This window comes from Schistosoma haematobium, chromosome 1 (genome assembly GCF_000699445.3).
Source record: "Schistosoma haematobium chromosome 1, whole genome shotgun sequence".
Taxonomy (NCBI): Eukaryota; Metazoa; Platyhelminthes; class Trematoda; order Strigeidida; family Schistosomatidae; genus Schistosoma; species Schistosoma haematobium.
In genome coordinates, this window is record NC_067196.1 from 24004005 (window position 1) to 24031997 (window position 27993).

The 27993-nt window shown below is 30.4% G+C and overlaps 1 protein-coding gene across 2 annotated transcripts; it reads right to left on the bottom strand.

Annotated features, from left to right (window-relative positions):
- Window positions 1–23: 23 nt before the first annotated feature.
- On the bottom strand, window positions 24–27993 carry AKAP14 (A kinase (PRKA) anchor protein 14; the record flags this gene model as incomplete). Of its 2 annotated transcripts, none has more annotated exons than XM_051213653.1 (10): window positions 26793–27993; window positions 16672–16815; window positions 12038–12118; window positions 11799–11917; window positions 11501–11681; window positions 7469–8130; window positions 6279–6386; window positions 2961–4077; window positions 1196–1248; window positions 24–374 (listed from the first exon to the last, which is right to left on the bottom strand). In XM_051213653.1, exons 2-6 carry the CDS (start codon window positions 16762–16764, stop codon window positions 8068–8070), a joined length of 537 nt encoding a protein of 178 aa, XP_051073479.1. In that variant the 5' UTR covers window positions 16765–16815; window positions 26793–27993. The 2 variants fall into 2 exon arrangements, with proteins under 2 accessions (XP_051073479.1, XP_035588064.1); XM_035730560.2 differs by lacking the exons at window positions 24–374; window positions 1196–1248 and having other exon boundaries at window positions 2949–3140; window positions 3861–4077; window positions 7469–7662; ... (1 more) ...; window positions 26793–26852; window positions 27913–27993.

Consider the following 27993-nt stretch of genomic DNA (forward strand, 5'->3'; position numbering starts at 1 on the left):
TTATTAGTCAACTAGTCAAAGATCATTACCACATATCCGCTTTCTGTGTTATTTTCATTATCTATAACATAAGATTTAAATATTACTGTTCAGTAATGGCTTTGTACACTGTTGTTTTTTTTTGTTCAGAAACTTACATAACTTAGATACATTGCAAACCATGTCAGCTGACAATACACTAAAATACTAACAATGCTGCTCCAAGTATTTATCTGGAATGAAAGCAATGTTCATACATGTTATCGTAGTTGAACTCAAGTACTTTTTTGTTTCATGCCGAAATAAGTATTTAGAAAGTGACATAGGACATTAATCGTATCTTGCTATTGACAACATCCGTTAACCATCTCTCGGAAAATCTTCTCTTTCCTGGACTAGGAGACAAATATATCAAAAAAGTAAAACAGAAAATAAAGTTTAAAAACAGCAGTGTTGTAAATATAGGGATATAAATAAGTTTTCATTGTAAACGAAGGATAGTGGATGTTTCCATGCTCATTAGGAGCCAGATATGTACAATATTTTGAAATTAAAGCCCTCTTCACCAAATGGTAAACTCAGAATGGAAATAAATGCTTTTTCCAAATCCTAGGACAGTTACTTGTCAAATTCGTGCTAGTAACCTATAGGGCATATCTGAAGTATTTGTTAGCGAAGGAATTTTACTTCAAAGGAAAATTAATTTAGCAACATGTACAGATTTTTATAACAATATAAGTTAATCACTCTCCCAGTATCTAGAGTTTCCTTAAGAATCTACACATTAGTGTAATCATGTTAGGTACTTTTATTAATTAGAAACAGACTTATAGGATGTGTTTCGATTATGGTCAGTGTTATGATGTTGGTCAATATGGTACAAATATATTTATTTCAAACTTTTACTAATGCTACTAAAGTATTACCAGTCTTCAGCTAAAATACTAGTGGTATTTAACGTCAGTGAAAAACAAGTTATTCTCCCTTGTTTACTGATATGACATTAAATAATGTGAAAAGTCAAAAATTTCCAATAAAAATTATCATCTTTTTGTCATACCCTATGTTGTTTGATTTTAGTTAATTATTTATTATTTCAATGGTTAAGATCATGAGTCATTTGAAGCTAGACCACCATGGAAAACCTGAAAGCACTGAACGGCGGTTTCGTCCTATTATTAAAATAATATCCATTGAATTAGCAAGATTAACTTACATTTGTATTGAGCGGAATGTTTCGACTTGATAATAGACAAGTATAGCTGAATTCTGTTAATTTTTTAAACAAATTGATTTTAAAATGAAAAGAATTATAAGTTTAATTAGAAACATGTCAAATTATGTCTGGGATAATTTTTCCTGTAAAACTCACTATCAACTACAAATTAGAACGAAATTCTACTGAAGCTTGATTCTTCTACATTTTGACCAGATAATTAAATACACTTACGTGAATTTACTTGTGAACTGTGTTGGTGATGTATACTAAGTATTCCATTGGAAAGACCTGAAGGTTGTAGGTTTGATTCTTCTTTAGGTCATAGTTCTCTAGCATTGAGAAGGCCCACACTAGGACGAAGTAACTGTGCAGTAGTAGCTGGTTTTCATTGATTTTCTAACCAAAGTCAGTCCGCAATAAAAAAAACTTCGAAAACAATCTTGTCGGGTTTAATTAATTCTTTATTAATGGGAGTTTACTATTTTTACAGACTGGTCAATTATTCATGTCCAATGTGGAATCTCGTATATGCTTCATTACAAGTTGCCACACTACAACACACCAAGATATCAGTGCAGTGTAAGTAGCAACAGTGATAGAGTTCATAGAAAAGCTTGAGTATAGAAGATACGGTTCATACGGTGAATGTGGTCTTTTGGAATAGAGAATAAAGTAAGGCAACTTGGAAAACAAAGTGTAAGTGTACCTCTACAGCTCAGAGATATGTCATCCAACTTTTAATCGTTTGTTACGATAAACGAGCTAACCTCAACTAAGTATATTTAAACTACTAAAAAGATCAGTTAAACGTTGGTGATATCAAGATATTCTTTTCCGTTGTTATTTTTAATTAACTTATGAATCAACTCAATCTTTTTCACAACGTACTTATTGGTATACGTAATATGATTCAGATTATACTATTTGAATTACTAACTGTTAATCTTACATAGAGTTATACTCATAATTTATGCTTATAAGAGACAAATAATCAGAAAATGAGGTTTCATGATATCATCGTTTTTTGATAGTATCTGGAGTTCTGGATGATAATTATGACTTCTCAGTACCTAATCAAAAGGATAGCTACTTCAGGTGTACAGTCAATATTTTGAAGTCAGCTTTTGATCCTGTTGTTCTCAGTTACTATTATATACGGAAGTGATTGCAAAATATAACGGTTTCATAAAACATCACGAATATTGGTTTCTGTACAAATATCCTTATTGAATATCAGTTTTAAGTTGTTTATTTTTTTCAATTACTAGAATAAGATAAACTTAATTTTTGTCATCAATAGGTAGGTGAGTATTATAAACGAAAATATAAATTCATTGTATTGAATGTTAACAATAACTAATGTCTTTTTTTAAAAATGACGGAACATTTAAACTCATAAAAACGTTTAGAAGTAACAAATCATTATGGCATAAAAACCATCCAATCTCACAGATGGGTTTGTTATATCATTCTTGACATAATTAAACTCTAAATTAACTTATTTTGAAAAAAAATTAGGAGCGTTTTTAACTTTTTCTCACTGTCTTAATGTGGGAAAAATTGAGGAAACAGGTACGTTTATCTAGAAATAAAATAAACTACTAAAATATTATTTGGGAATCCGGAAGTGTTTTACTCCACATGAATATTCATAATGTTCAACATTTACGCCATATATATATATATATATATATATATATATATATATATATATATATATATATATATATATATATATATATATATATACTCATCTGCTTACCTTTGGCTTTATCGGAGATATTCGTAGCGTGAAGTAAACCGATACCGTAGATTTTGGTATGGGTGAACGCCTAGATGGTAGACTAAATTTCACTCGATATTTATAAAGCGTTTCATTCTTTAGTTCCACGATTGGCAAAATATCAACGCAGTAAAGCCACTTATCACTTATTTCCCAACACTGAAAGTACAAATGCGAACAATTGTTTAGAAAGCTGCAATTTTTATAACAAAATAGACAGGTGTTCTAGAGACATTTTGACCATTTAAGAGTGCAATCTTATAAGCGGTGTTTCTCAAGCCTAGTTTGTTTCATAACTGAAACCATCAGCTTATAACTATCATTGTACTTCGCACTTTGTAAAATGGAACCAGGCAATTGTAATAGAAATTCAGCTTTAGTCACGATATATCCCCTTCATTAAATAATGTAGTGTCCAGTCATTATTGGAGTACTTTATTCCAAACGCAAATGTATATGACAATCTAAGACTTTTTAACTTACCCTTTATCAAGGTTGGATTCGAAAAAGAAACATGAATATAAGATACATCATTGCAATAGTTCTAATAATTGGTCCTCATTAACTAACATAATAACACTCTTGATTGCATATATGATTTTGCAGATAGTGAAATCATATGCACATCCTTTGTTTCAAAATGTTTCAATGAATAAATAATATATAGTCAATTTAGACTCGTTATCTCCATCTTGTAAATTAACAAAAATACTATAGAAGCCATTGCAATCTGAATGATATTCCTCATGTTCGAAGCATTCAGTACGTCTAAATATTGTATATAAACACAAAACCTCCCACAGATATAACCGTGGCGATTTAGATTTAAAATTATCACCTTATCTTTGATTTCTAACAAATATATTACTCAATCATTACCTTTACATATTTCTCAATTTTTTCCAGTCCTAATTTTGGTGTAAATTCTTCAATAGTAGGCCATTGTATATTAGGAATCGGTAAAGGTTTATCTGATAAGATAATTTCATCATTGATTTCATATGAACTTTCATTGGGATATAATTTTTCCAAATCATAGTAATTATAATCCGTTGGGTTGATTTCATATAGACTTTCAGAATTCTCAGGTTTCATACTTTTACATTATTTAAAAATGATGAAATATATTAAATGGTATTATAAATAATTGTGATTTTAAAAAACTTTGGTTTTTTGTTTTTCAATCTGTACAATAAAACATACATTTTTTGTTTCTTGAGTGATTCAAGCTTAAAATTAAATGAACAGAAAGTATAGAATCAAAAACTTCACTGATTGAAATCATGAGTCAATTGAAGCTAGACCACCATGGAAAACATGGAAGCACTGGACGGCATTTTTGTCCTAGCATGGGACTCCTCAGCAGTGCGCATCCACGATCTCGCACCCCGCGCACTGCTTTGGAGTCCCATGCTAGGACAAAAATGCCGTCCAGTGCTTCCATGTTTTCCATGGTGGTCTAGCTTCAATTGACTCATGATTTCAATCAGTGAAATTTCTAAAATTTCTACAAAACCCCTTCTGATAATCAAAAACTTAAAGAATATTTATCTGAAGCCATGTTTTGTTCATTCAAAAGTCGAACACTAACAGTTGCATTCGAACTCACACAGTAAGGAATTGTCTTCTGGACGTTTTTTTATAATCATCACAAGTGTAAATAACTATTTTATTTATTGAATATAGTGTAGGCATAAACTTTTTACATTTATTGACATCATTAATCATATTTGAATTTTGTATTCAACACTTTGAACGATAAATTTATGATAATCATCTTTTAGTCACTAATTTTTTAGGACTTTCGATTTCCATTTTTGAATTAAATTTTAGGAAAGATTATTCTTTCCTTGTGTATGAATCCGTTATAGCTCATTTTTGAAGCATCCAGTGATAGATTTAAAGCATCTCAGGAACCATGTATTTTGATCTTATCAGTCATTAACAGAGCCGAATTTCAAAAAAGAAAGGGTAATTTGACCAAGGAAGTTTTCTGTGCGTCTACATCACTTACTAAAGCTAATAAGAAGTATGTATGGTTACTTACTACTTAGAGATATTCTTCACAGGATTACACGAATGAGGTCAAGTTAGAATACAAATCTAAACCATGTCGAATTCAGAGTGTATAGCAATTCAGCTATTCAATCGTGAACTCTATATGTAAAACTTGTATATTCAGCCTGTCTTTCTACTATGCACTTAATTTGGTGCTAATTTTTAATGCTTAACATACAGGGGTTGTCATCACTCTCAAGTATTTCTTTTCTCCTTCGTGTATTTTTTCATGTTTATCAAGTGGACAGATACCGCTCATGATTCTCATCTTTCAGATATTTTCAATGCACTAATTTTTATTAACTTTAAGTACATTATACAACTTTCATTTGATATTTCAAACTATTAATTGCCCAAATTATATATTTGTAGTAACTAGATAAATTCGGAATAATTATATCCTATATGTTTGCCTTTCATTTTGATAAATCTTATTTCGACATTTAGTTTTCTACATTTGAATACAGAAATCCTTTCAAATAGATAGATACCTTATTTAGAATTAAACTGTTGTCCAATACACGTAAAGTTTTATTGAGAAAGATCAGTAATTTATTCATATAACTCTGAGTGGAATGAATCTAAATAGTTTGCATTAATTTAAGTACAAAAAACGGTAATATACAGATTTATTTGACTTATATGTTACTTTCAGTTATCAGTTTATATGTATTATACGTGGGAATTTGTCACAATTTTTGTGATTAACTTGATCGAAACTAAGTAAAATATGCTACTAACTTGTTCAGAATTAACTCACATAATTTATTGAGGAGTTTATGAATACCCGAGAAATTGCTAAATTTTTATTGAATCCGTAGAAAAAGAGTACTTTATGTAATTAAATGAATATTCAACTTCATGAATAATTAGATGACGGTAAATTTAGGTAGTTTTTCTCTCTTTTTCTTCCTATTATATCAGGTCAGCTGATAAGATATACAAGGTGGGTTCGAAAGCCAAGATACCCATAGCATACTGATTTTCACATCAAGTCACTGACTCTTAGAAACTAGTACTCGAAGAAGTGATTTCCATACCTTCAGTTGACTCATTTAAGAGAAAACTACACATTCATAGAGGCTTACTAAGAAAGAACTTAAAAAGACAATTGGTTTTCTGTCGACCGTATGAAAATCTGAATATTATAATCCACTTGTTCCATATTTCATCAAGCTATTCAAAAAAAGAATTTATTCAAAGGACAAAATATGTAAATAGAAAATCCGGATTACTTACCTTAGTTTATTAAGTAGATCTTTTTCATAGACACGATATAATGATGACTGTATTATTGATGTTATTAGATTACGTATCATTTCTGGAGATTCATCTGATTTCCCTTGACTAAAATGTTTGTAGGAATGTTAAAAAGGAAACTCAAAATCACATCTAAGTTCCTAAAAACTAAAATATATTGTAGGAATCATTGGAAACTCCGAATACATGTTAACATCATTTAAGAAAGTTTCTTATATATTTATATAAATTCAAAATATTGAATCTTTGTCGTTCATTTTTAGCATGTGGTGGAAGTCAAATATTATTTTTTTTATTATCACAAAAGTTTTCCAAAATTTTTTTGTGTAGTAACAGTGATTTTCTTTAAAACCTTTATTGAAATCATGAACTGATCTAATCGAGAACATCACTGAAACCTTAGAAGCAATGGACAGCCATACCATCCTAGTATGAGACTTTTCAGAAGTACGCATCCATAGCTGTCCAGTGCTTCCAGGTCTTCGATGGCGGTCTCAATTAGATCGGTCCAATAAAACTCAAAAATCCTTACTACCTCATGCTGGTAATTGTCTTTTTCTCACTAGTGACTGGTTTTAAGAGAAAATGCTCAAAGTTCTAGTGAGAAACCGTAACTAGTAGGACTAATCGGTGTCAGGCGTGAGACAGTTACCCACCGAAGATAATAAAAGATGGTTATGCAATATCGTGGAATAATTAGAGTTAGACAATAACACCGGTGAATACCGACTCAGTGGTCTAAAGACTAAACATTCACGTGCGAGACCGAAGGTTCTAGGTTTTATTCCCGGTTGCGTGGTCGTGGATGGGCACATCTGAGGAGTCCCGTGCTAGGAAGAAACGGCTTTTCAGTGCTTCCAAGTTTTCATTGGTGATCTAACATCAATCGGTTCATAATTTCAACCAAACTCAACAATTTCTACAACCCTGTACTGTAAAAGCTTTAAATCATTGTTGTGATATATTTCCCATTTCTACGTGTTGCGCATCACTGGCACACAAAAGTAACTACATTTTAAACCAAATATGTTTATTTGTATAAAAGCTTCAATGTAAGTACTCGCAACTATGTATCTGAAACTAAATTACAGTAATTGGCATTATTTGACATTATGATAGACTTGAAAATAATCAGAAATGAAAACTTAAATAAAAACAAACAAACTTACCCTATTGTTGCACCATGCTGTTGAGTATTTTCAGAATTTCCATGATTTATGTCAACTTTCGATGAATCACTGTTTAAGTTTTGTACATAGTCGATAGATCTCTGAATAACTGAATCCACTACTGATATTATCGTTTCCATGTATTCACTTGAATTTTCATTGGTATTCTTCACTATTGGTTTTATATGTGTATCCTTAATTATAAAAAAATTATTCTCTACAAGACTGTAGTCTTCATAGAATCATAAACACATTGTCATTCGTTTGGAAAAAAGGGGTTTAATTTTATTCAACCAGTGGATAATATACAAAGTATATAACAGTATACTGTAAACTCAATCATGTGTCATCACTTGTCAGTCAACAAACATTCAACTTTTTACCTACGAAAAGATTAACAAGAGTAAAAATAAACCATCTCTTATTTGATTAATTTATTTTTCAATATAATATTACAATTCATTTGTGTTGCTATCTAGTTAAAGGTCATTGCGAAACAGGATTGATAATACTCTTATAATAAGTGAGGTTTTCTAATAAATTTTCATGTAATTTTAACAGTTAAAATAAGGCAATACAACCAACTGTTAATTGACTGATTATTCATTATTTTTTTCCCGCAATTTTCCATCTTCACTTAGTTGACCCTTCTTTTTTGAAACCTGAAAATATTGTAAGTATTTTAATTACCCCATTTATAATTAATAATAATTCACATTTTACGAATATTATAGAGTTTTACAAAACGTAATGGGAAAAACAGAAACATGATCCATAAATTTTAAAAACATAGTTCTTTATTAAAGTCTACAAAAACAAAACCTATAGTAATTTTCGTTTAAGTTTGAATGAATAAGTTCAAAACAGTTTGACATCAAGTCTATAGAAGGTAATTAAAAATAAATTGAAATAAGGTATTCGTTCACAAGTTTGTAGCACATTCATTTTTCAACGATCAATATATATATATATAGTACCAAACATTTTCGGACATTTTACATTTACTTAGTGCGTTAACGCTGCATTTAAGAGCATCATTTTCACTGATAATTTTATTTCTAGCTCCAATGTTTACAATATTTGTTGCCTATATCCAACAAGTTAGTATGCGCTACAATGGGATGTTCATAAAGAACATAAGTAGATCGATTAAGATGATTGGAATGAAGTGCCAAGTGATAATTATGTTCTTATTTGTAATACTCACATAATAAATAAATAGGAAAACAGTCGAAAATACTAGATACCTGACTTTTCTCAAACATTGAAAAAGTAAGTGATAACCTCACAAAAATAAATTATATATATATATATATATATATATAATTCCGAATTTTCACTAGTCAAACTGGTCTGAGCTTTTTTTGTGGAGATGCTCAAAGTTATTTTTAATTCGAATTGCTGAAATTTTTTACAAATATAGTTCTTCGTATGAATAAATTAGTTGAAGTTTTAATTTTTGAAGTATGCAGCATATAACAGTGAAACCAAATGAATATTTGCTTTTTAAGCAGGAAATAACTAAATTCAGAAATAACAACTGTAAAGATTATGGTAATATTTGTTATGTGTTAAAAGGAAATTTCGCATTTTCAGTGATAAGTATGCAACTAATATCACATAGTTTACTCAATTGTTTTTTACACATATATTTGGAGTCATAGGCACTTACCTTAATAAGTCTGAAATTTTTATTTATTAAAAATTTGTTCAGTCTGTTTCCATATCCATATCTTAGACATGATGGTAACCAATACTTGAGTATTACAAATAATCTAATATACACTGTCCTTTACCGATACTTTTTTCTTAAGTTTTCCGTTTTCATTTTGTTGTTTCATGACTGTAACATTGTTTTTATGCTAATAAAACTGTATATAACATTCGGATATTTTTCGAAACCTTTTTTTGCAAATTTTCTCACACTATATTATGCAATCTATGAATTCTATAATTAAATGTATCATTTCATTCATTTATTAAATGATACTTTCGAATATTATTCACTTTATCCATTCAATCTTTCAATTACTTAATCAATCATTTGCAATTATTTTTGTGATAATGTTCGAATTCGTAATATTATTATGTAACACATTACCACAGATATGGATTCGACTTCATTATTATTCTCATTCAATTCACGAATCGATCAAATCGAAAATATCATTGGAAACCTGGAGGTACTGGACTGCCTTTACGTCCTATTATTATTATTATTATCATTATTATTATTATTAGTATTATTATTATTATTATCTCTTTGTCTCTTCCATCTTTTTTAAAATAAATTCTGGGAAGCAGTTTGGTAGATCATTTGACTGAAACATACTTTCAACTGTAAATGATTATTAACAACGTGTTTTGTTTATTTAACTCATACCCAAGTTAGAAAAAACGTCATTGGCGTAAAATATGGCGTAAACGTGTGTGTAGATTTGCACTATCAAACATGAAATAAGTAAATTTCAAAAACATTACCAAAAAGGAAAGTGAAAGAATGTTTGTAGTACTAGGAAACCTGAAAATTAGAACAAAGATCAAACAATATAACTAAAGAGATCATTTTCGATTGTTACTGTTTGAAACTACGTATCACAACTTTTTCAAAAGCCTCAACAAGAATCCTGCTTAAGATGGGTAGTCAAATTCAAACACGTACTTACTAAAGACTAATTTAGCGGAGAAATGGTGAAATTCTAGTGAGAGGCCATGATAAACATAGTTCAGTCATGTGTTTAATGAAATATATATATAGCTGATTCCGCAGACGGATGGTCGTCAGTCGACTGAAGCAGAGAATTTTAACCATCGAGTACGAATTCTGCAACATAGCAGTGCCATACTCGTCATGAAATCTTAACGTTCTGAGTTTGATTCATTAGGAAGCTTTCCATGGGGATTGCTGAAGAGTCCGAAATTATTAACCAGTGCTAATCAAGCTAAACTTTCAAATATTATTTATTTTTAATGCACTTAAAACCTCTAACTTGACGCTAATTTTCTTCTGCCTCCAAGTCTTAATTTGAATACTTTTACATACCGAAGAAATCACTTGTCATGAAACAGGAAAAGTATTAAAGTCAAACGTTCATATATTTAAAGAACTGAAGTTTCTGAAGTGAATCAATAGATAATACTTGTTATTAAACCTAAATATCTTTTAACAAAGATCATATTATTTTTGTAAATTTTTGAGTATTGACTTTATGTTTTTTTTCAGTAACACTCATTCATTTTTATATTCTTTCATAAAAATGTTCTCGTTTTAGAATTTATGTGTTCGTAATATCCCTATAGATGCATGGAGTACGTGACTGTGTTTGAGTGAAAAATAGATATTATCAAGTAAACAATAAAACTAAAACACTGATCATGTTTTATTTGGCAAAAGTATTCTTCAGTAATACAGAGATTTGAAGTTTAGATCACATTCTTTGCTCACTAATTAATCATTAATAAATGATCCATAAAATGTAACAGTGAAATAGAGTAATATTAAATATAATTATTACAACAGAGTGTATAAAGCAATTATTTTAAATGAATTAGTTCAGACCGTTTTGTGTTCTCAAATATAGTCAAGATTTATGTATTCAAAACAAATCAATTAAATTCTTAATATTTCTCAGATTTCAAAATATAGAATAAGTTGACTGTTAAGTCTTACTAGAGATTTCAAATGGATACTTTTATCAGTAACCTGTACTCAATTCCGTGGATGTTCTATCATATATTCAGTCAGTCAGCTACAACGTAGGACCAAGCACATATGTCTAACTTGACATTTTCTTAGTAAATACATATAACTTGTTAAAAATAATCAGTCAACTGTGATTAATCTAAGGGGAAATATGTGCATTCCAAAACTATGGGTCATTAATCTTATATTTGAACATTAATTTAATCAAACAGTTATTCAAACATAAAAAAATATTTAGGAAAATGTAATCCGGTGTACTATATTTACGAAAACCAATTGGCTGGTTATTTATATAAACATTCATTAAATACACATTAGAATAAACATACTGATTTTTGATGATACATAGTAAATTTTGATATGTTAGTCATGTATTTAAGAGTATTCGCCCAATCATGTTCCCAATTCTCTCGATTATATAAGTTTTTTGAATTCTTCAGCCTTTTAAGAATTTCTTTATTTTCTTGAGTTACTCGCTTGACTTCTTTCAGTCTTTGTTCTTCATTTAAGCTAAAATGATCCAATTGAGAAAGAAACAGTTAGACAATAAAGTAATAATTTGTACTGTTTGTATTACTATAAACAGATGTAAATGTTCGATTGGAATATTATATAAAATATATTAACCTTTTTTCTATATACTGATCATTTTCATTGCCCATAATACCATGTTTCTGAATTTCATGCATCCTCTTCAAAAGACGGTTATTTTCTTCTGTTATTCTTTTGAAATTTTCTTTTTCAATCTAGTCATTAATATTTATTTATTTAATTGTAATTGAATTATTTATTTCAGTTTAGAAAGTAATTTGATAATTAATTTAATTGTTTATTATTTATCTTTAACTATTTATTAAACTACTTACTCTGTCTTTTTTAGAATTTAAATGAATAATCTGAAATGTTTTTGGTGCAGTTGTATCCACTGTCGATTTCATTTTAGCTAACTGAACTCAAATCATATTGAAAGAATCAATAACAATAAAAAAAATATCAACCATATGATTGACAACAAAAGAAAAAGTTATGCAATGACAATATACACAACATTCAATATAAGATAATAGAAAATATTAAATTTTTTTCCTTATTCTGTTATCATAAATTTATTGTAAAGTTAGGTTTTTAAACATTGTAAGTTGAATGTTTTATAATCGTTAATTTACACAATTTGAAGTGAAACAATGTTATTATTTCGATAATGTAATAAGAAGATGAAGATTATCAGAACTAAGTTATATATTAGCGCAATACATTTCGAACAATCTGATCACACATACACTTGTTAAGAGCATTTATATATATAAATAAAAGGTCAACTAGACTGGGAACGGGGTAAGAGGAGATAAGGATGATGATAAGAGTATGAATAATAATGTGAACACAATTCAAAACCTAATCACTCTGGATAATAAGTCAATATTACCAGAGTAGGTTTAAGGTAAGAACAAACTGTTACTGAACACACAAAGGGGGTTTGAATTTTCGTATGGCTAAGGCTTCAATAAGCCTTAGTGTACGCCCTTTTACACTTTTATACAACACCACAAAAGTTAAGTTTAGATCAGTCTTATGACCTGTTTCAATTATATGTTTAGCAATAGAGGACGACGGATGTTTATCCTCTGCTCTTATTGGGTTACTTGATTGTAGAAATGCTCTTAACAAGTATATGTGTGATCAGATTGTTCGAAATGTATTGCACTAATATATCACTTAGTTCTGATAATTTTCGTCTTTTTATTACATTATCGAATTTATCAAAGGGACCAATTGTTTTAAATGTTATTATTTTTCATATTCACATTATATGTAACATTTTCATATTGTGGTGTGTGCTACTCATAAGTAATATGTATCATCAATCGAAAGTGAAATGCCTGTAGGCAGAAGGTTAAGATCAAAGAAAAGAGAACAAGAACACAGAACGATTGCTATGGAAGTGAAGGAACACTGAGATCTGAAACGATTGATTGACGTTCGCAAAATTAATAGTCAAGTTTGAGACAATTGATTGAAATTTTGCAAAATAAATATTTACTGTATGGTTCTCAGATTTTACTAAGACATCCTGTAATTTTGTATTCAAATACATTTGATTGTCTCCATTTGTGTTCTCGTTCACTACAGTATGATTACAGAGTTCATTATGAAGTATTACTAGGTAAATAATACTAAATAAGAACTTTCATCTAAATTTGAACGAATAGTTTCACAATATTTGGGCGCCGAGTTAATTTGAGACATTAAAAAGAAGAATATATTTGTAAAATCTCAGCGAATGAATTTTAAGTAAATCCAACGTTTCGCCTGGCAATCTGGTCCAAGCTTTTTCAAGGAAAATATAATCAAACAACAAAATTATCGAATATAAATAGGTACATGGTTCTTCGGTTTACTGTATACTGAATAAGTCATCCAATCAACGTGAAGGATTTTTTATAAATAGGTATTTGCATTAATGTGTAAGAGATATGTTTATATGAAAACAAATGATACTATTTCAATAAATGATATACCTAAAGAACTAGTTATCAAATTTGTGAAACTTTGTCAATCATAAACATTTGATAACATTCTGATTTTGGTTTTATTACTCAAAAATACAAAACAATATTCACCTGAGTTTTCACGGGAAAACCAATCGAATCTTAACAATGAATGATATGCTAACTAACGATATTAAATTGATCAGAAATATTTAATAAAATTAACACTATTTTTATTTACTATTAAGTTTTCTATGCTTTTGAAATGAGAAAAAGTTATGTGTTGGCATGGGTAAATTAGCGATTGCCCGTAATATTCAAGTAGTACAATACATTTTTTATTTTAACCCTGATTTTATGTGTATAACTTTTGACTTTATCATCCTCTCTTCTAGCATTTTCATTTTCTTATTCAATGTAGTTTTCTGTATTTTCAAAATATTGTTCCTTTTTAGCTTTTAATAAAGTCTACATTTAATCCACTAGACTGTTTACGTAAAAATCTTATATATAGTTACAATTTTATACTTTAATATGAAAATGGATTTACTGATTAAATGAAATCTAACATTTAAAAAAATTAATCTTGTATTAAAAATCGTCGAAACTTATTTGAATATTTGAGTGTTGTGTTTTGTGTCACCCATACAAAATTTAGAACGTTTAGGGTCATTTAGATTCTCGCAACACAGAATAACTTTGTCTACACATAGATTGAAGAACAGTTAGGACTATTTTAGCATATAAATCATCAGCAATGCGACCTTCCTAGAGATAGAACCCATGAAATTCATGTATCTCAATGAGTCTCTAGCTTTTAGACTACTGATTTGGCATATAATGACTCACAATTCTAATTTCAGACCATGCGCGATATTGCACGACTATAGTCCGATAGCATTGGCGAATACTTCCACTGATCATGGCCTCTCAATAGAATTCCGAGAATCATCTCCTGAAGTCGCTTATAAGTAATCACACCATGACTATTAATATAAGTTAGTAAGGTGATTCTTGCTCACTAAGTCAATTTCAAAGGGTTACATGAGTATTACCGTCTACATAACACCACTTTATAATTTTTGAACCGACAGAATATGAAAATCTAATATTAGAGAAATACAATCATTTTGATTTTGCAGGTGTACATAAAGATTTGACTTGTCAAAACGATGTACTTTACAGTTTATGGATTTAACTAATTTTATTATCATGGTTGTTGAGTTTGATATTTATAACTGACACTACATTCTCCAAAGTTCCATATTCTTTTAGTTTTTGGCTACTTAATTTGCTAATTAAACTTATCATAATTGAAATCGTACTATGATGTAGAACGAACAAAAGCCAACTTTTATCAAAAAACCAGGAAGTTTCATTGTATACGTACTGAACATATCTTAGAATGCTGTATACAAGACTTCAATGAATTAGTAAACATTCGTTCTTCATCTTCATCCCTTTAATTTTTTGTAGTTATTCGTAAATAGATGACTACGTGAAAGTGAACCAAATTTGCTTTACCAACCAAATATTAGGACAAGTTATATTAAAAGTTGTTAGTTAATTCAAATAGTAGATTAAAATTGATTACAATTATAAAACTCCAAAAATAGTGAAGGAAATGGACCACAGTTTCGCATGTATAAGGACTTGGACTTTTTAGGTTTATTATAATTTCTTATTACCCACAAATCTATTTAGTGTGAAAAAATATCTCAACGCTTGTGTGAAGATCATTGAACCATGTAATTAGAGTGCGCTGTCCTTTCGGAAGCAGGATACACTGGTGACTGAAGAGGATATTCTAGCTCTTTAAGGCAACCATCAGTAAGATGTTTTGGTTTCGTTAAATATTTGGTGAAGGTAGCTGCACATCACGTATAAATCCTCAAAGATACCTTAATTTATAGATAAAGATTTTTAGAATATAAATGAACTAGTTTATCTTCTCAACAGTCTCAAATACATTATTTCTCTTCCCCCCCCCTCAAAAAACCCAATTACTACCTATCTAAACAAAAAATAAAAGACGAGAAAACAATTTTTACTTTTGAAAGGGCGCAGTTTCATGGACCCACATAACTCACAAATGGCATTTCCAAGGGTTGAATTGATATACGGGTCACATATCTGTTTAGTATTTTCGGAAAGGTAGTAAAAGGAAAGCATATTATATATATGTATAAAAACCCCTACATAATGCATCAAGGTGTCTGTCTATTCTCAGTGATACTGAAACCGTTGGCTCTCACGATTCTCCAAAGATTGCACAAAAGTAAACATCTGACTTGCTAGTTAGAGTTCAGTTTGGTTTCACACCTCGTGCTCACCGATCATATCTTTATTCCAAATCAAATGCTAGAGCTCTATCAAACTCATTTCAGGCCCACTTTCACTATATCTCCTGAAAGAAATTACATTGATTTGTTAAAATTCATCGTTCTCTTGAATTACTCGTCGAATGTGGTAATTGTCCAAAATCATCATAGAAGTTATAAAGGATTATCAAATCACCCATTTACTCTTACATTCTGATGTCACGGACATTCTGGAAACATCAAAGAAGGATGTACGTCATATCTCAAAGTTCTTGATCAAAATAAATTGGTATTTAGGCATAACTGCAGTTCGTGAATTACATAAAGTGATCATAAACCCGCACGTATGCTGATTTGTTAACAACAAATGAAATCTAAATCTGATAGTCACTTACATTTTGGATAAATATTAACTATGTATGTTTTGTGTTAGGTATTTTGTATGCTTTTTGTTAAATCAAACGACTCATATTTTGCTGACCGTTGGCTATCATTTGATATTCATTCATCGTGGGCCATTGAATCAATAATTTAGATTTGCTATTAGCTATCAAGTCAAGCGATAGACCACACATATCACAACTCATACAAATCTTCTTCCATTATAATAGTTAAACATTCATTCAGCCACTCTGTTAACTCGATAACTATGGATAATGACAATAAATAAACATTTAATAAAAAACTTACCGCCTTTAAATGGACATCCTGGTATCTTTTGTCAAATTTATATTGAAGGGGTTTATTTTGACAAGGCTTCACCGAATAATGTAGGTTATACATAGTAGTATGTTCAGCAGCAGTGAAGGAAACAGACTACAATGAGTAGAAGACCTAATAAATTACATGAGAGAAAGTTATGAAATATAAGAAATAATCAATATTATTAATTTACCCCTTACTTTCCACAATATACATGTTAGTAAAGAAGAAATCAAAACAGATTTTGTATTGTTCAGTGCGCTCAACATTTAAAAGATAATTTCTGGAAAACATGTAGTATACCACGAGAAATTTTATAATATTTATTACATTTAAAAACAACTAGTCAATAATTTATTTAGAAATGCAAAAATTGACATAAATTGAGTTCGACGGTAAAAAGAACATTCAAAGAAAAGTATGAACACATTTTCAAATTAATGATGTTACAATTGAATGTGTTTCTTTTTTAATTTATATTTAAAGATCAAGGCAAGAAATGATACTACTGGCTTTAAATTTGAAAATACAAACAATCTATTATTTATCTTTGTATTTCTTTGATACTCAAGCATATAAGTAATATAAGTTTCATGAAATATGTATGTACAACTATTTAATCTAAATACAAAAAGAAATGCTTTCAATCCATCCTAATAATGAAATTGTTATGTCCCGATAAGCATAATAAATGGTAACTTTTGGGATCCATTTATGGACCAATACTATGCGTATATTTTTATCGTATAATTATTAAATAAATAAATTATACATATTCATGTCCCTCTTATTATGAGCTTTATTTTGACCTATGAACTATTATTATACCATTTACCATTCTTAAATTATACCTTGTCTATTAATTACTACCTCCCTCATTCACAGCCACATTTGGCCAAATCTTGTACAAATGTTGTTTCCTATTTTATGGTACAGTGTGGTCTGTCTGGTTGGTATATAAACCTAGTATGTTTGAAATAAATAATTCATATTGCAGAGGCTGAGCTTGGTGTTCTGGACTTAATTGGCTGGGGTAGGCAGGAAGCAGGAGTGATAAGTACTTTAGACTGCTCATACGGGTTTTATGTGTCATTGGTCGGATCTATGATTCACTGCTCTCTAATTGGTGGTATCATTACGTTATACATTAACAGGGTACACAGGTCACAAGTTATAACAAATAAAATTAGTCTCATTTTGACATAGATACTGTAAAACGATTGTTTCGAGCTAAAGTTTTAATTAAATAAATTTTTTATGTTTATAGTGAAGGAGAATTAATTTTCCTGCCAATTTATTTAATTTCCTAAATGAGTTTAAAAGGAACTTTGAATGATATAAATTACATTCAAGAAATTTATTAAATTTTTGTTATTTTAATCTCCATTTAAAGTGTTTATCAATTACTCTGTTATTTTTCTTTTCTTTACCGGTAATTATCTTAGCAATAAGAGTTGGCCTTCCTTTTTACTTTGAATTACTATCTGTTTGTAGTTACATTAAAAACCAAACATTTTCGTATGTTGACTTAGCTATTTATTGTGAAAGAGATTTTAATTATTTAATGAACGAATTTTCGATTGGTAAAACGATGAAAAGATTGTTAATTAATAAGTGAACATAAGGATACAGGGTGTGGTGCAGTGACTAATTTTTTATCAGAACATCAGTTCAGTTCAACTGCCAAACAAAAAGTGTAAAGTATCATTTCTAATTTATTGGTTGAATGTTTCTGTGTGTAATTTCTATTAAAAGTCGGTTTTCATTACAAACTTTGTCTAAATCTTTCTACAATACCTCAGAGTCCTGAGATTTACATTGGTCTGTATAACATTTAGTCTAGTTTCTCTACATGGTTCGAAGGAGTTTACACAAGAATATATGTACTTTTCTGTAAATTCTAAGGAACTTGCATTTTCGATTCGATTTATTTTTTATTAGTGGAAGAACGTTTCGAACCATCTTCTTCTTAAAGTTATCTCAATGTTCTTTATTTCAGATTTGACCTTCTCTTTAAGAATGATAAAAGTTAACCGATTTTGGCTATAATAACTAAATGAATTCTCTAGAACATGAAGGTTTGGAGAATATACCTAAATTTGTAATTTCATGCCCTAGTTTAGACTTCATTTGATTTAATCCCTATTGAACCCGATTAAATATTAGATCACATTCTGTTTATTTAAATAAATATTACAGCCATTATAATCAGTCGCCATCATTAGAAGTTTCCTGCCAAACAGACGTGATATTCATAGTTTAGCTTACAAGTTTTTCATTCTTTGCTGTTATCATCTACCTGGAGCTTTTCTAGGGTTACTGGTGGTACGGGGTTAGCAACCCTTACTCATTAAAAAGAAGCTTGCGAAAAACAGATAGGCAGTGGTGTATTATACGTTACTACGTACCGAAGCTCTAATAAAATGCAATACTTGCAATATTTTATCCAAACATGAATTACTGATGTCTGAAAATCAAAACAGAGCTGTAAAGTGACTACCTATTGAAATTTGATAATGATATCTTACTATTATTTTCTTCAAGCTTTTGTTGTTACTTTTATTTTTCCTACCTTCGTCCCTGCGGTTCTTAAATACACAAGAAGTTCATTCACTTTTAAATTATACATAAACTTAAAGAAACTTATTGGAAAACCAATTTCTATTGCATGTCTTCAAATAGTAATCTGCACCACTTCTGAATATGTCTGATATATGTAGTAGACCCATTCACAGTATGAAAATCAAGATTACAGTTATAAACCAACTAAATCAGGCTAACCTAATCATTTTTAAATTAAATATACACTATTTTTATCAGTGCCAACAAGTGGGCTTCGTGGAAAGAAGTCTTCGTATGATTTATTTTTGGATGGTGATTATATTTCCAGTAATACATAGCAGCTAAAATAACCCAAAATACTAATTGAATAGGTGGCAATTATCACGACTCAGTAGCTTATTGAACAACTTTCTGGCTTTTTACATGTTGAGTTTGAGTTCCGACTGAAATAACTTCTCATAAAGGTAAAGTCCAACAATAAATATCAAGTACGACGAAATATATGTTCTAAATCCCACTGCCAACGGTAAATATCCATGTTAACACATTTACCAGTGTAGATCACTTTTCACATAAAAACACTGGTAAACTGCCCACCATCAGTATGTTCTATAGTATGTTCCTGACAATCTCAAAAAATGACTTAGGAAACGACAAAAAGGCACCAATTACATCCTTTATTCTGTAACATATAACAGATCAAGATATAACTGAGTTTCTGCTTTTGGTACATCTTTCAAGATTCAGTCATACATTCCAAGAAGTTTACTTCTTAGCAAACTATACATACCAGAAGCTCAAACCATTTGTAATTTCAAGCACGAATTATTTATATAAAATGAATCTGGTACACCACCTATATACTATGGCGCGATTCTGCGCCACATAATTGTTATAACTTATGGCCTGAGTGCCCTGTTAATGTATAACGTAATGATACCACCAATTAGAGAGCAGTGAATCATAGATCCGACCAATGACACATAAAACCCGTATGAGCAGTCTAAAGTACTTATCACTCCTGCTTCCTGCCTACCCCAGCCAATTAAGTCCAGAACACCAAGCTCAGCCTCTGCAATATGAATTATTTATTTCAAACATACTAGGTTTATATACCAACCAGACAGACCACACTGTACCATAAAATAGGAAACAACATTTGTACAAGATTTGGCCAAATGTGGCTGTGAATGAGGGAGGTAGTAATTAATAGACAAGGTATAATTTAAGAATGGTAAATGGTATAATAATAGTTCATAGGTCAAAATAAAGCTCATAATAAGAGGGACATGAATATGTATAATTTATTTATTTAATAATTATACGATAAAAATATACGCATAGTATTAGTCCATAAATGGATCCCAAAAGTTACCATTTATTATGCTTATCTGGACATAACAATAATCAACGTAATAAACTTAATATATATATATATATATATATATATATATATAATTTCATTTTACAAAGGTATGGTGGTATTTTAGAATTCATGCCAGTTGTCATAATAAAAGTTTATTAATAACGAATGACACAAACGGGTGAAATAACTAAAGTAATTTTTCTTAAAATAGTGGCCTATTTTGTGACATCACACTTTCCACAAGTACAAAGAGAGAATAATAACCGTAAAATATGGTTAAAGATCACTAGTATTCGAATGAATAAGTTTGTATCTAGTCTTGGATTCTTCACAATTGACACAAAATCGTTCTAAGATTAGTTTTAACAAATATTCAGCAATCATTTAAACAGATTTATAAATGATCATAGTCAAAAAGCCTTAAATTTCATGAAAAAAATTTTAAAGTCGGATATTTTAAAAAACCTGTAGAATTCTGTTTTCCAACTGACCTAAGAAATTATTCAACCTAGTTCACAACAATCATTACTACTTTCCACAGTATATGATAGTCATCACTTACAATAAAGTGAAGCAGATTGACGAGTCAGTAACACCGTTTATATCATCATCAAGAGTAATAGGAATTTTCGAATAGTTTTTTAAGTGTATGAAACATTTAGATTAAATTATAACTATATAATTCGTTAATATCTGTATACGACTTTTGTTCACCCCGCAATGTAGTGTTAACTTTTAATTTTACTTGTCATCTAAGACACCTGATAATTCTGAATTAAATTTTTTTCTAAAACAACAAAACTTCTATAATACCTTTTAATCGTATTGCAATTAAGATGCAAAATATAGTTTTCCTCGTAGAAATAACTTGATAGTTTGCATACTTGTGTTTTATTTGTCTGTAAAACTCATGTTTCTTTTAAAACCCTAAAGCTGAATTTTAAGTATTGCCTTCACAAGTTCACCTACTTTATGCTTAGATGTTTTAATTTAGTTTATTTTCCGAACATAATAAGTTTGCTTCTGGATAATCTAGAAGGTAAGTTATGAGAGGAACAGTGTTTTTACTGTCATATTTTTTCACCATCTCATTATCTTTATAATACAATAAGAATATTATAATAGGCAAGTTATTTTATCACTTAAAAACGCATATCATTTAATATAGAATTATAAGCATGTTACAAATTTAATACTGTGGTCGTTTATCTGAACCAAAAAGCCTGTAAATGATATAATTGTTGCTCTTTTCAATGCTTTTATGTTCATCATAAACAGTATAAAGTTGGTTTACTACATTTGTATAAATTTTCTGTTATTTCTTCTCATTTCCAGTCTCAGTTAACTATAATCTGGTATCTGATAAAATTTGAAAAATAACTGGCAAAAGCTGATGTTTATCTAGCATTTCGAAACAAATAATTAATCAGAAACATTTAAGCAATCATGAAAAACAAATTCTGCTAAAATGCAAAACGCTGAGTTATATGTATTGTGATCTTTCGGGATACATGCATTTGGGACACATTTTAAAAACTTAATTCTAATGGACTTTATATACAGATTTTAACTGAATGATTGCTTTTTTATTATGTATACAAATCTCATGGTGCTGGATCTCAATCGAACTCCCTGCATTTTAATGCAAGGATGAGTATTATTCATTAGGACTTTGAGAATATTCTCTAAAATAAACTTATATCATGCCAGTCAATATTCTAACAATCTACTCAAGTTATAGGGAGAAGAAGATAGTGAAAGTCTTAAACAAGTGCTAGATGTTTGATTCAATAAATGAAACTATAAGCCATACAATGTATTATTTTCCCAAAGACACATACTTACTCTACATGTTCTTAAGTAGAGGAACGTACTTCTATACTTAACTTAATCAGTCTTTACAATAGTTGAAATCATGAGTCAATTGAAGCTAGACCACCATGGAAAACATGGAAGTACTGGACGGCCGTCTCGTCCTAGTTTGAGACTCCCCAGCTGTGTGCACCCACGATCCCGCTCCTTGCGAGATTCAAATCCAGGACTTATCAGTCTTGTGCGCGAGCGCTTCACCATTAGACCACTGAGACGGCATCCAACGGTGTTAATGTCTAACTTCAACCAATCCACATAGTTGCGTCACTGTACACCATTGTCTTCAGTGAGTGAGCGCTCGTGCGCGGGACCGATAAGTCCTGGGTTCGAATCTCGCGAGGGGCGGGATCGCGGGTGCGCACTGCTGAGGAGTCCCATACTAGGAGGAGACGGCCGCCAAGTACCTCCAGGTTTTCCATTGTGTTGCTTCAAATGATTCATGATTTTAACTACTGAAGTTACTAAAATCTCCACAAAACCCCTTCTAATAATCAGTTTTTAGTCGACGAATGCTAATCATTAGAAATCACACGAAATTTTCCGACCATATTGGCATTTTAGTACGGAAAATGACCGGGCTATTGCAAAAGCTGTCAAACCAATAAACGCCTGTGAAACGCAGTTATATAATACAGCTAGCGCGATTATTGTCGTTTAAAATGTCTGAACAATAAAATTTCTAAAATTACCCTAAATTTAGCAGGTTTTATACTCAAGGAAAATAGCCAGATGCCAAAGGTACCGTCTAAGTAACAGAAATCCTCCAACGAATTAAGCAGACTATATTGTGCTCGATGGCTTTTTCTCTTGTTTGTATAATAATATTTAAATTTAAGTTAACTCTGCAATATTTTAAGAAAATTATGGTAATTTTCTTAAAGGATCCTGAGATAAAAACCAGGAACAACACCAAAGGGAGTCGAACATACGGACGAAGTGAGATGAAGTGAAGAATCTCATGCATAACACTGATCAACAATAAATTTATTTCTTTTGTTCATTCAACTATAAATTGCTATAAACATTTTCTGCAATATTTGTTTCCACTATACAAGTATCGAGCTAGAATTAGATCCTTCTATCACAGACCGTGTGAAAAATAAATCCAGTGACTCAGTAAAGTACATAAGAGTTTACGTAGAGCTTTATTTCATTGGTAAATATTCAAAAAATGACTAACATCTTTGTTGTTCTGCACAGTTTAGAGAATGTATGCAATGCTTCTTAACAATATTTATAAGATTCTTATATGCCGTTTTTAAAACAAATTCTCACTGTCTAAGGTAGCTGTTACAACTGCCTACAGAAAAAGACAGACATATTTCTTTCTTATTTTCACAATGTTTCATAAACGCCAGTAGTAACATGTAAAACTCTGAGCAGTGGACATCGTTCTACCTCTTAAAGTCGAATCAACAACCGACAGAATTGAGATATTTTTATTGTGCTGAGGATTGGTTATGTGGAAGTCAGGACCAAAGTTTGTATTAATTTGCACTGAGCTGTGAAACTTTTTCCAATGAAGTATATTACTGTCTAACGGACATATAACCTTAAGAGCATGCAAACGTCCTAAAGGTTGAATAATTACACAGTTATGGCTTTATTCTGCCGTATATAGTCCTATCTTATTATATAATCTATTGTTTTATCCATTGTACTTATCTTCATTAAAATAATTATCCTTCCCTTATTTATAACTCTCAAACCAGTCACATTTCCTAATGAATCTTATACTTTGGTAATTTAAGGAGCATTTATATTTTTGTCTTCAGTGTCGAATTTGTGTGAATCAAGATCATTTGGTGATGCATAAATACAGACAAACAGATACACATAAAAAGTATAAAACCTGAGACCATTTATGTCAGCGCACCAAAAGTAAAAGAAAATATGCAAGCTTCGATCCCAATACGATAGCTATTATGAATCTCGATCAATTCTTTGTGTGTTTTTAAGCTTACCTTCTTTTTATTACTAGATTTACTCGACAGGATAGTACAAAAAGTCAATCAAGAGATGTTTTGGGAATGTTGCATTTCAAATAATGTATTCAGGTGATCAAGTGCTCAGAGTAAATAAACAGACGGGGTATCGGACTGATTTGATGGTCAAAGGAATATGTAAATTATTGTTTGAGTTTATACGCCTCAGAAATAAAATGGTCATAAAGGTACACAGGCAGTGATAAGCATATAAATATGGTACATCTGTAAAATTTAATGATTTAACACCAAAAATAATAAAAAGAACCAAAAGAAAAATATTTAATATTCATATAAAAAAGCCACATACGAGCTTAGATAAGAACAAGTTTTAATGGGAGTGAGGCTCTTTAAAATGCAAATAACATGAACACTAGAAGTCCTGTGCTCTAAGATACAATGAGACAAACCGTAACTTTTCTAGAAGAACAGTAACGAGTTACTGACAATAGATATGAAAATTATAACTGGCCAGCTCTTCATTACTAAATGGCAACTATTTGTGAACACTGAAGACGATAATAAATAAACAAGTAGTCTTTGAATATAGATAATGAAAATATTTTAAGTCAAGATTTCAGCATGTCTTTGTTTAGAAACTAAGTATTTCAAAATGGTCACCAGTGGTCTAAATATTATTTACACTGAAATATGTACCCAGGTATTAATTATCTACCAGGCTGGATTAAAAAGTGAAATTTAAACGGTCAAATATCAATAACCCTTACCTAGATTGTAAAATGATTCACAAAAAATGTATTGAAACGAACAAACGTAAACGTGCATATATAGGTTGATAACAATGGCGATTTGATTGTTCATCAATTGATTCATAATTTATTCAAAGGATATTTGAAACTAATCTCAAGAATGTAAGTAGTGAAAAATGGTTGCAACATTTATCAACTTCCGCTATAGTGTACTTTGGAACGTAAACTAAGGTATTCCTTCCTTCTTGTTTTGTGTAAGTCACTAACCAAATGTGACATACTAGTTTTATTTTCTCACTATATGGAGGAATCGAAAAGCATATATCGACACTCACATAGGACCGTGGTCTAATTTAAACGTTATTTTGTAAATAAAGAAACGCATTCATCCAAGTGTACAGAGACTTAGAACTCGTTGTGGAGACTAAATTGGCAAAGCTTAAGTCCTATATACTTCCGTGTTTAGGGTTTTTTGGAACGTATTTTAATAACCCTTGCAGCAATGAGCTCAAACATTCATATATATGCTACATGCAGTGTCTAGTCTCAACCAAAAACTACTTTGATCACCAAGTTACTGATGTAAAATCTTAAAGTTTGTCGAAGAAGTATTAAGAAATATGTAGAGGTTGTAACTACATATTTAAACAAATCTTAATCAAAATGTAAACGGGTATTTATTTTAGATTTGAAAGTGAGCGACTTACATCTAAGACACTGGTTAAAACGCCGAAGACCTACCAATACATGATGGAATAAACCTCTATGATTAGTAGATAAAACTCTTTTGTGGTCTATCCTGAGTAGAAATAGGAGCTAGAAACACGTAAAATACCTTTTGCCGTTGTTTTATTATCTAAACTATGTGATCGTATTTCAAACAATTCATTGTCATTTTGGTCAACATCATCCTCAAAATTCAAGATAGACATAGGCTATACAAATTTGTCCATGCAGAACATATTAAATAAGAAGTAATAAGGAAAAAGAATCTAATTAATGCTCTTAAAAAGAGCGCCTATCCACTTAACTTTACAAAAAATTGTCAGTAATCAATAGGAGAGAAACCAAATATGCGGACCAACAAGCAGATCATGCTGCCAATTACTAAGAATACATGAGATTATTGAGTCTTTTTAGACTGGACGTAGCACACAAGCCAGAAAATTACTTCAGTTGACTTTGTAAAAACCAAATGATACAATGACGAAAGTAGGAACGCCAATCAATATCCACAAAACAAACAACTCCAAATCCGATAAAGACTATACATGTGAAACTGGCCACCATTTTAACACACACACATGTACTCCAAATATATATCAAACACCACAATATGTAGTCCTTTATATTAATCCAAGTTTATTATAGTGAGACATACGAAAGAAACCTGGAGATTTTCTTAAGCTTGCCACAAAAGTCGATTATCAATCAATAACCATCAGGAACAACCTATTTTATCAATCAAGCAGAAAACGTTGAACAGCTGGGAGGTTTAAACATCATCAAAAAAGATGATACTCACATTAAAAACGCGAAAAATGATATAACAAGGGTCGGTAACGAACAATAAAGATCAAAGTCAAAAAATACATAAACATTCGAATAACTCACTTCTATTTGAATTTTTTGATGATTTTATCAGTAGGGATAATGAAAGTTTCAAGTTTAAACCTAAAAAATCAAAGGACAAATTTCCACCAAAACGACCTACTTATACCATAAATTTTTTTCACCATGAAAAAGAGTTACTACTTGGGTGAGACCATGATTTGTGGACGAACCAATCAGATATAAGATAACAGGTTTTCGGTTTTGGCTCAAAATTCATCCATTCATCTAGCTAAATAGCTTTTCAGTTTTTTCGCTGATGTCAGTTCGTTGTGAAAACCTTATGTCTAGTTCCTAACTCTAACCATCAACTATAAATCTATATTCTATTTCCTCACACTGCTTTATAACCCTAGTTAGTAGATGGACATTCCCTAGGTCACCTTTGCGTCTGTCGAAGGTCGTTCATAAATTATAGTCTCACCGTACTGATGAAAGTTCTATGAAATTAAAATCACGAAAAAAATTCAATAAAGCTTAATGACACCAGGGCCAACCTTGAGATGTATTTCTACAAAAAAAACCTGGACATTTGAAACACATAATAAAAATCCAGTAACCGAACTAAGACATTCGGAAAATACTGGTTTTGTTATTTCTTCAAAAAGAACATTGGTATAGTATTCGTGAAAAAAGATCATGATATTTTTAAAAATAATATTAATTAGCTGAAATTTCGTCTTCAATGGATTAAAAATAGACGGGTGATGAAATGTTTGTCTGGAAAAATGCGTCACACCGAGTTTAGGGTTCTACTCCAAAAATTTATCCAAAGTTTGAGAAAGGTCATTTGAATTTGAGTATTTCCCTAATATTTCTCGAAAACTGTGGAAAGTCTTTGAACTTCGGTGATCTTTCCAAAATTTCACCAAATTAGGGAGATTGTGAATATTTTCTGTGGGTTTAAAACTAACGTTTTTTGATGAAATAAGAGAGACGAATGTTACTATTAGATTTTTGAGTGGAGCTAACTGATGTGATAATATTTTATAAGTAGGCTTCGTTCAGATTTTTCAATATGAACACTTAACATAAGAACGTTTATTGTAAATAGACGCTGGTGATTGTATACCACAAAAAAGAGCCTGTCTGTGAAACTGCATCATTTACAATGTTTTCATACAGTCAGCACACTGTACACATAACCAACAGCAATCAGTAAACTACGTAAAAACGATTCACCTTTTGAATGTCCACACTATTT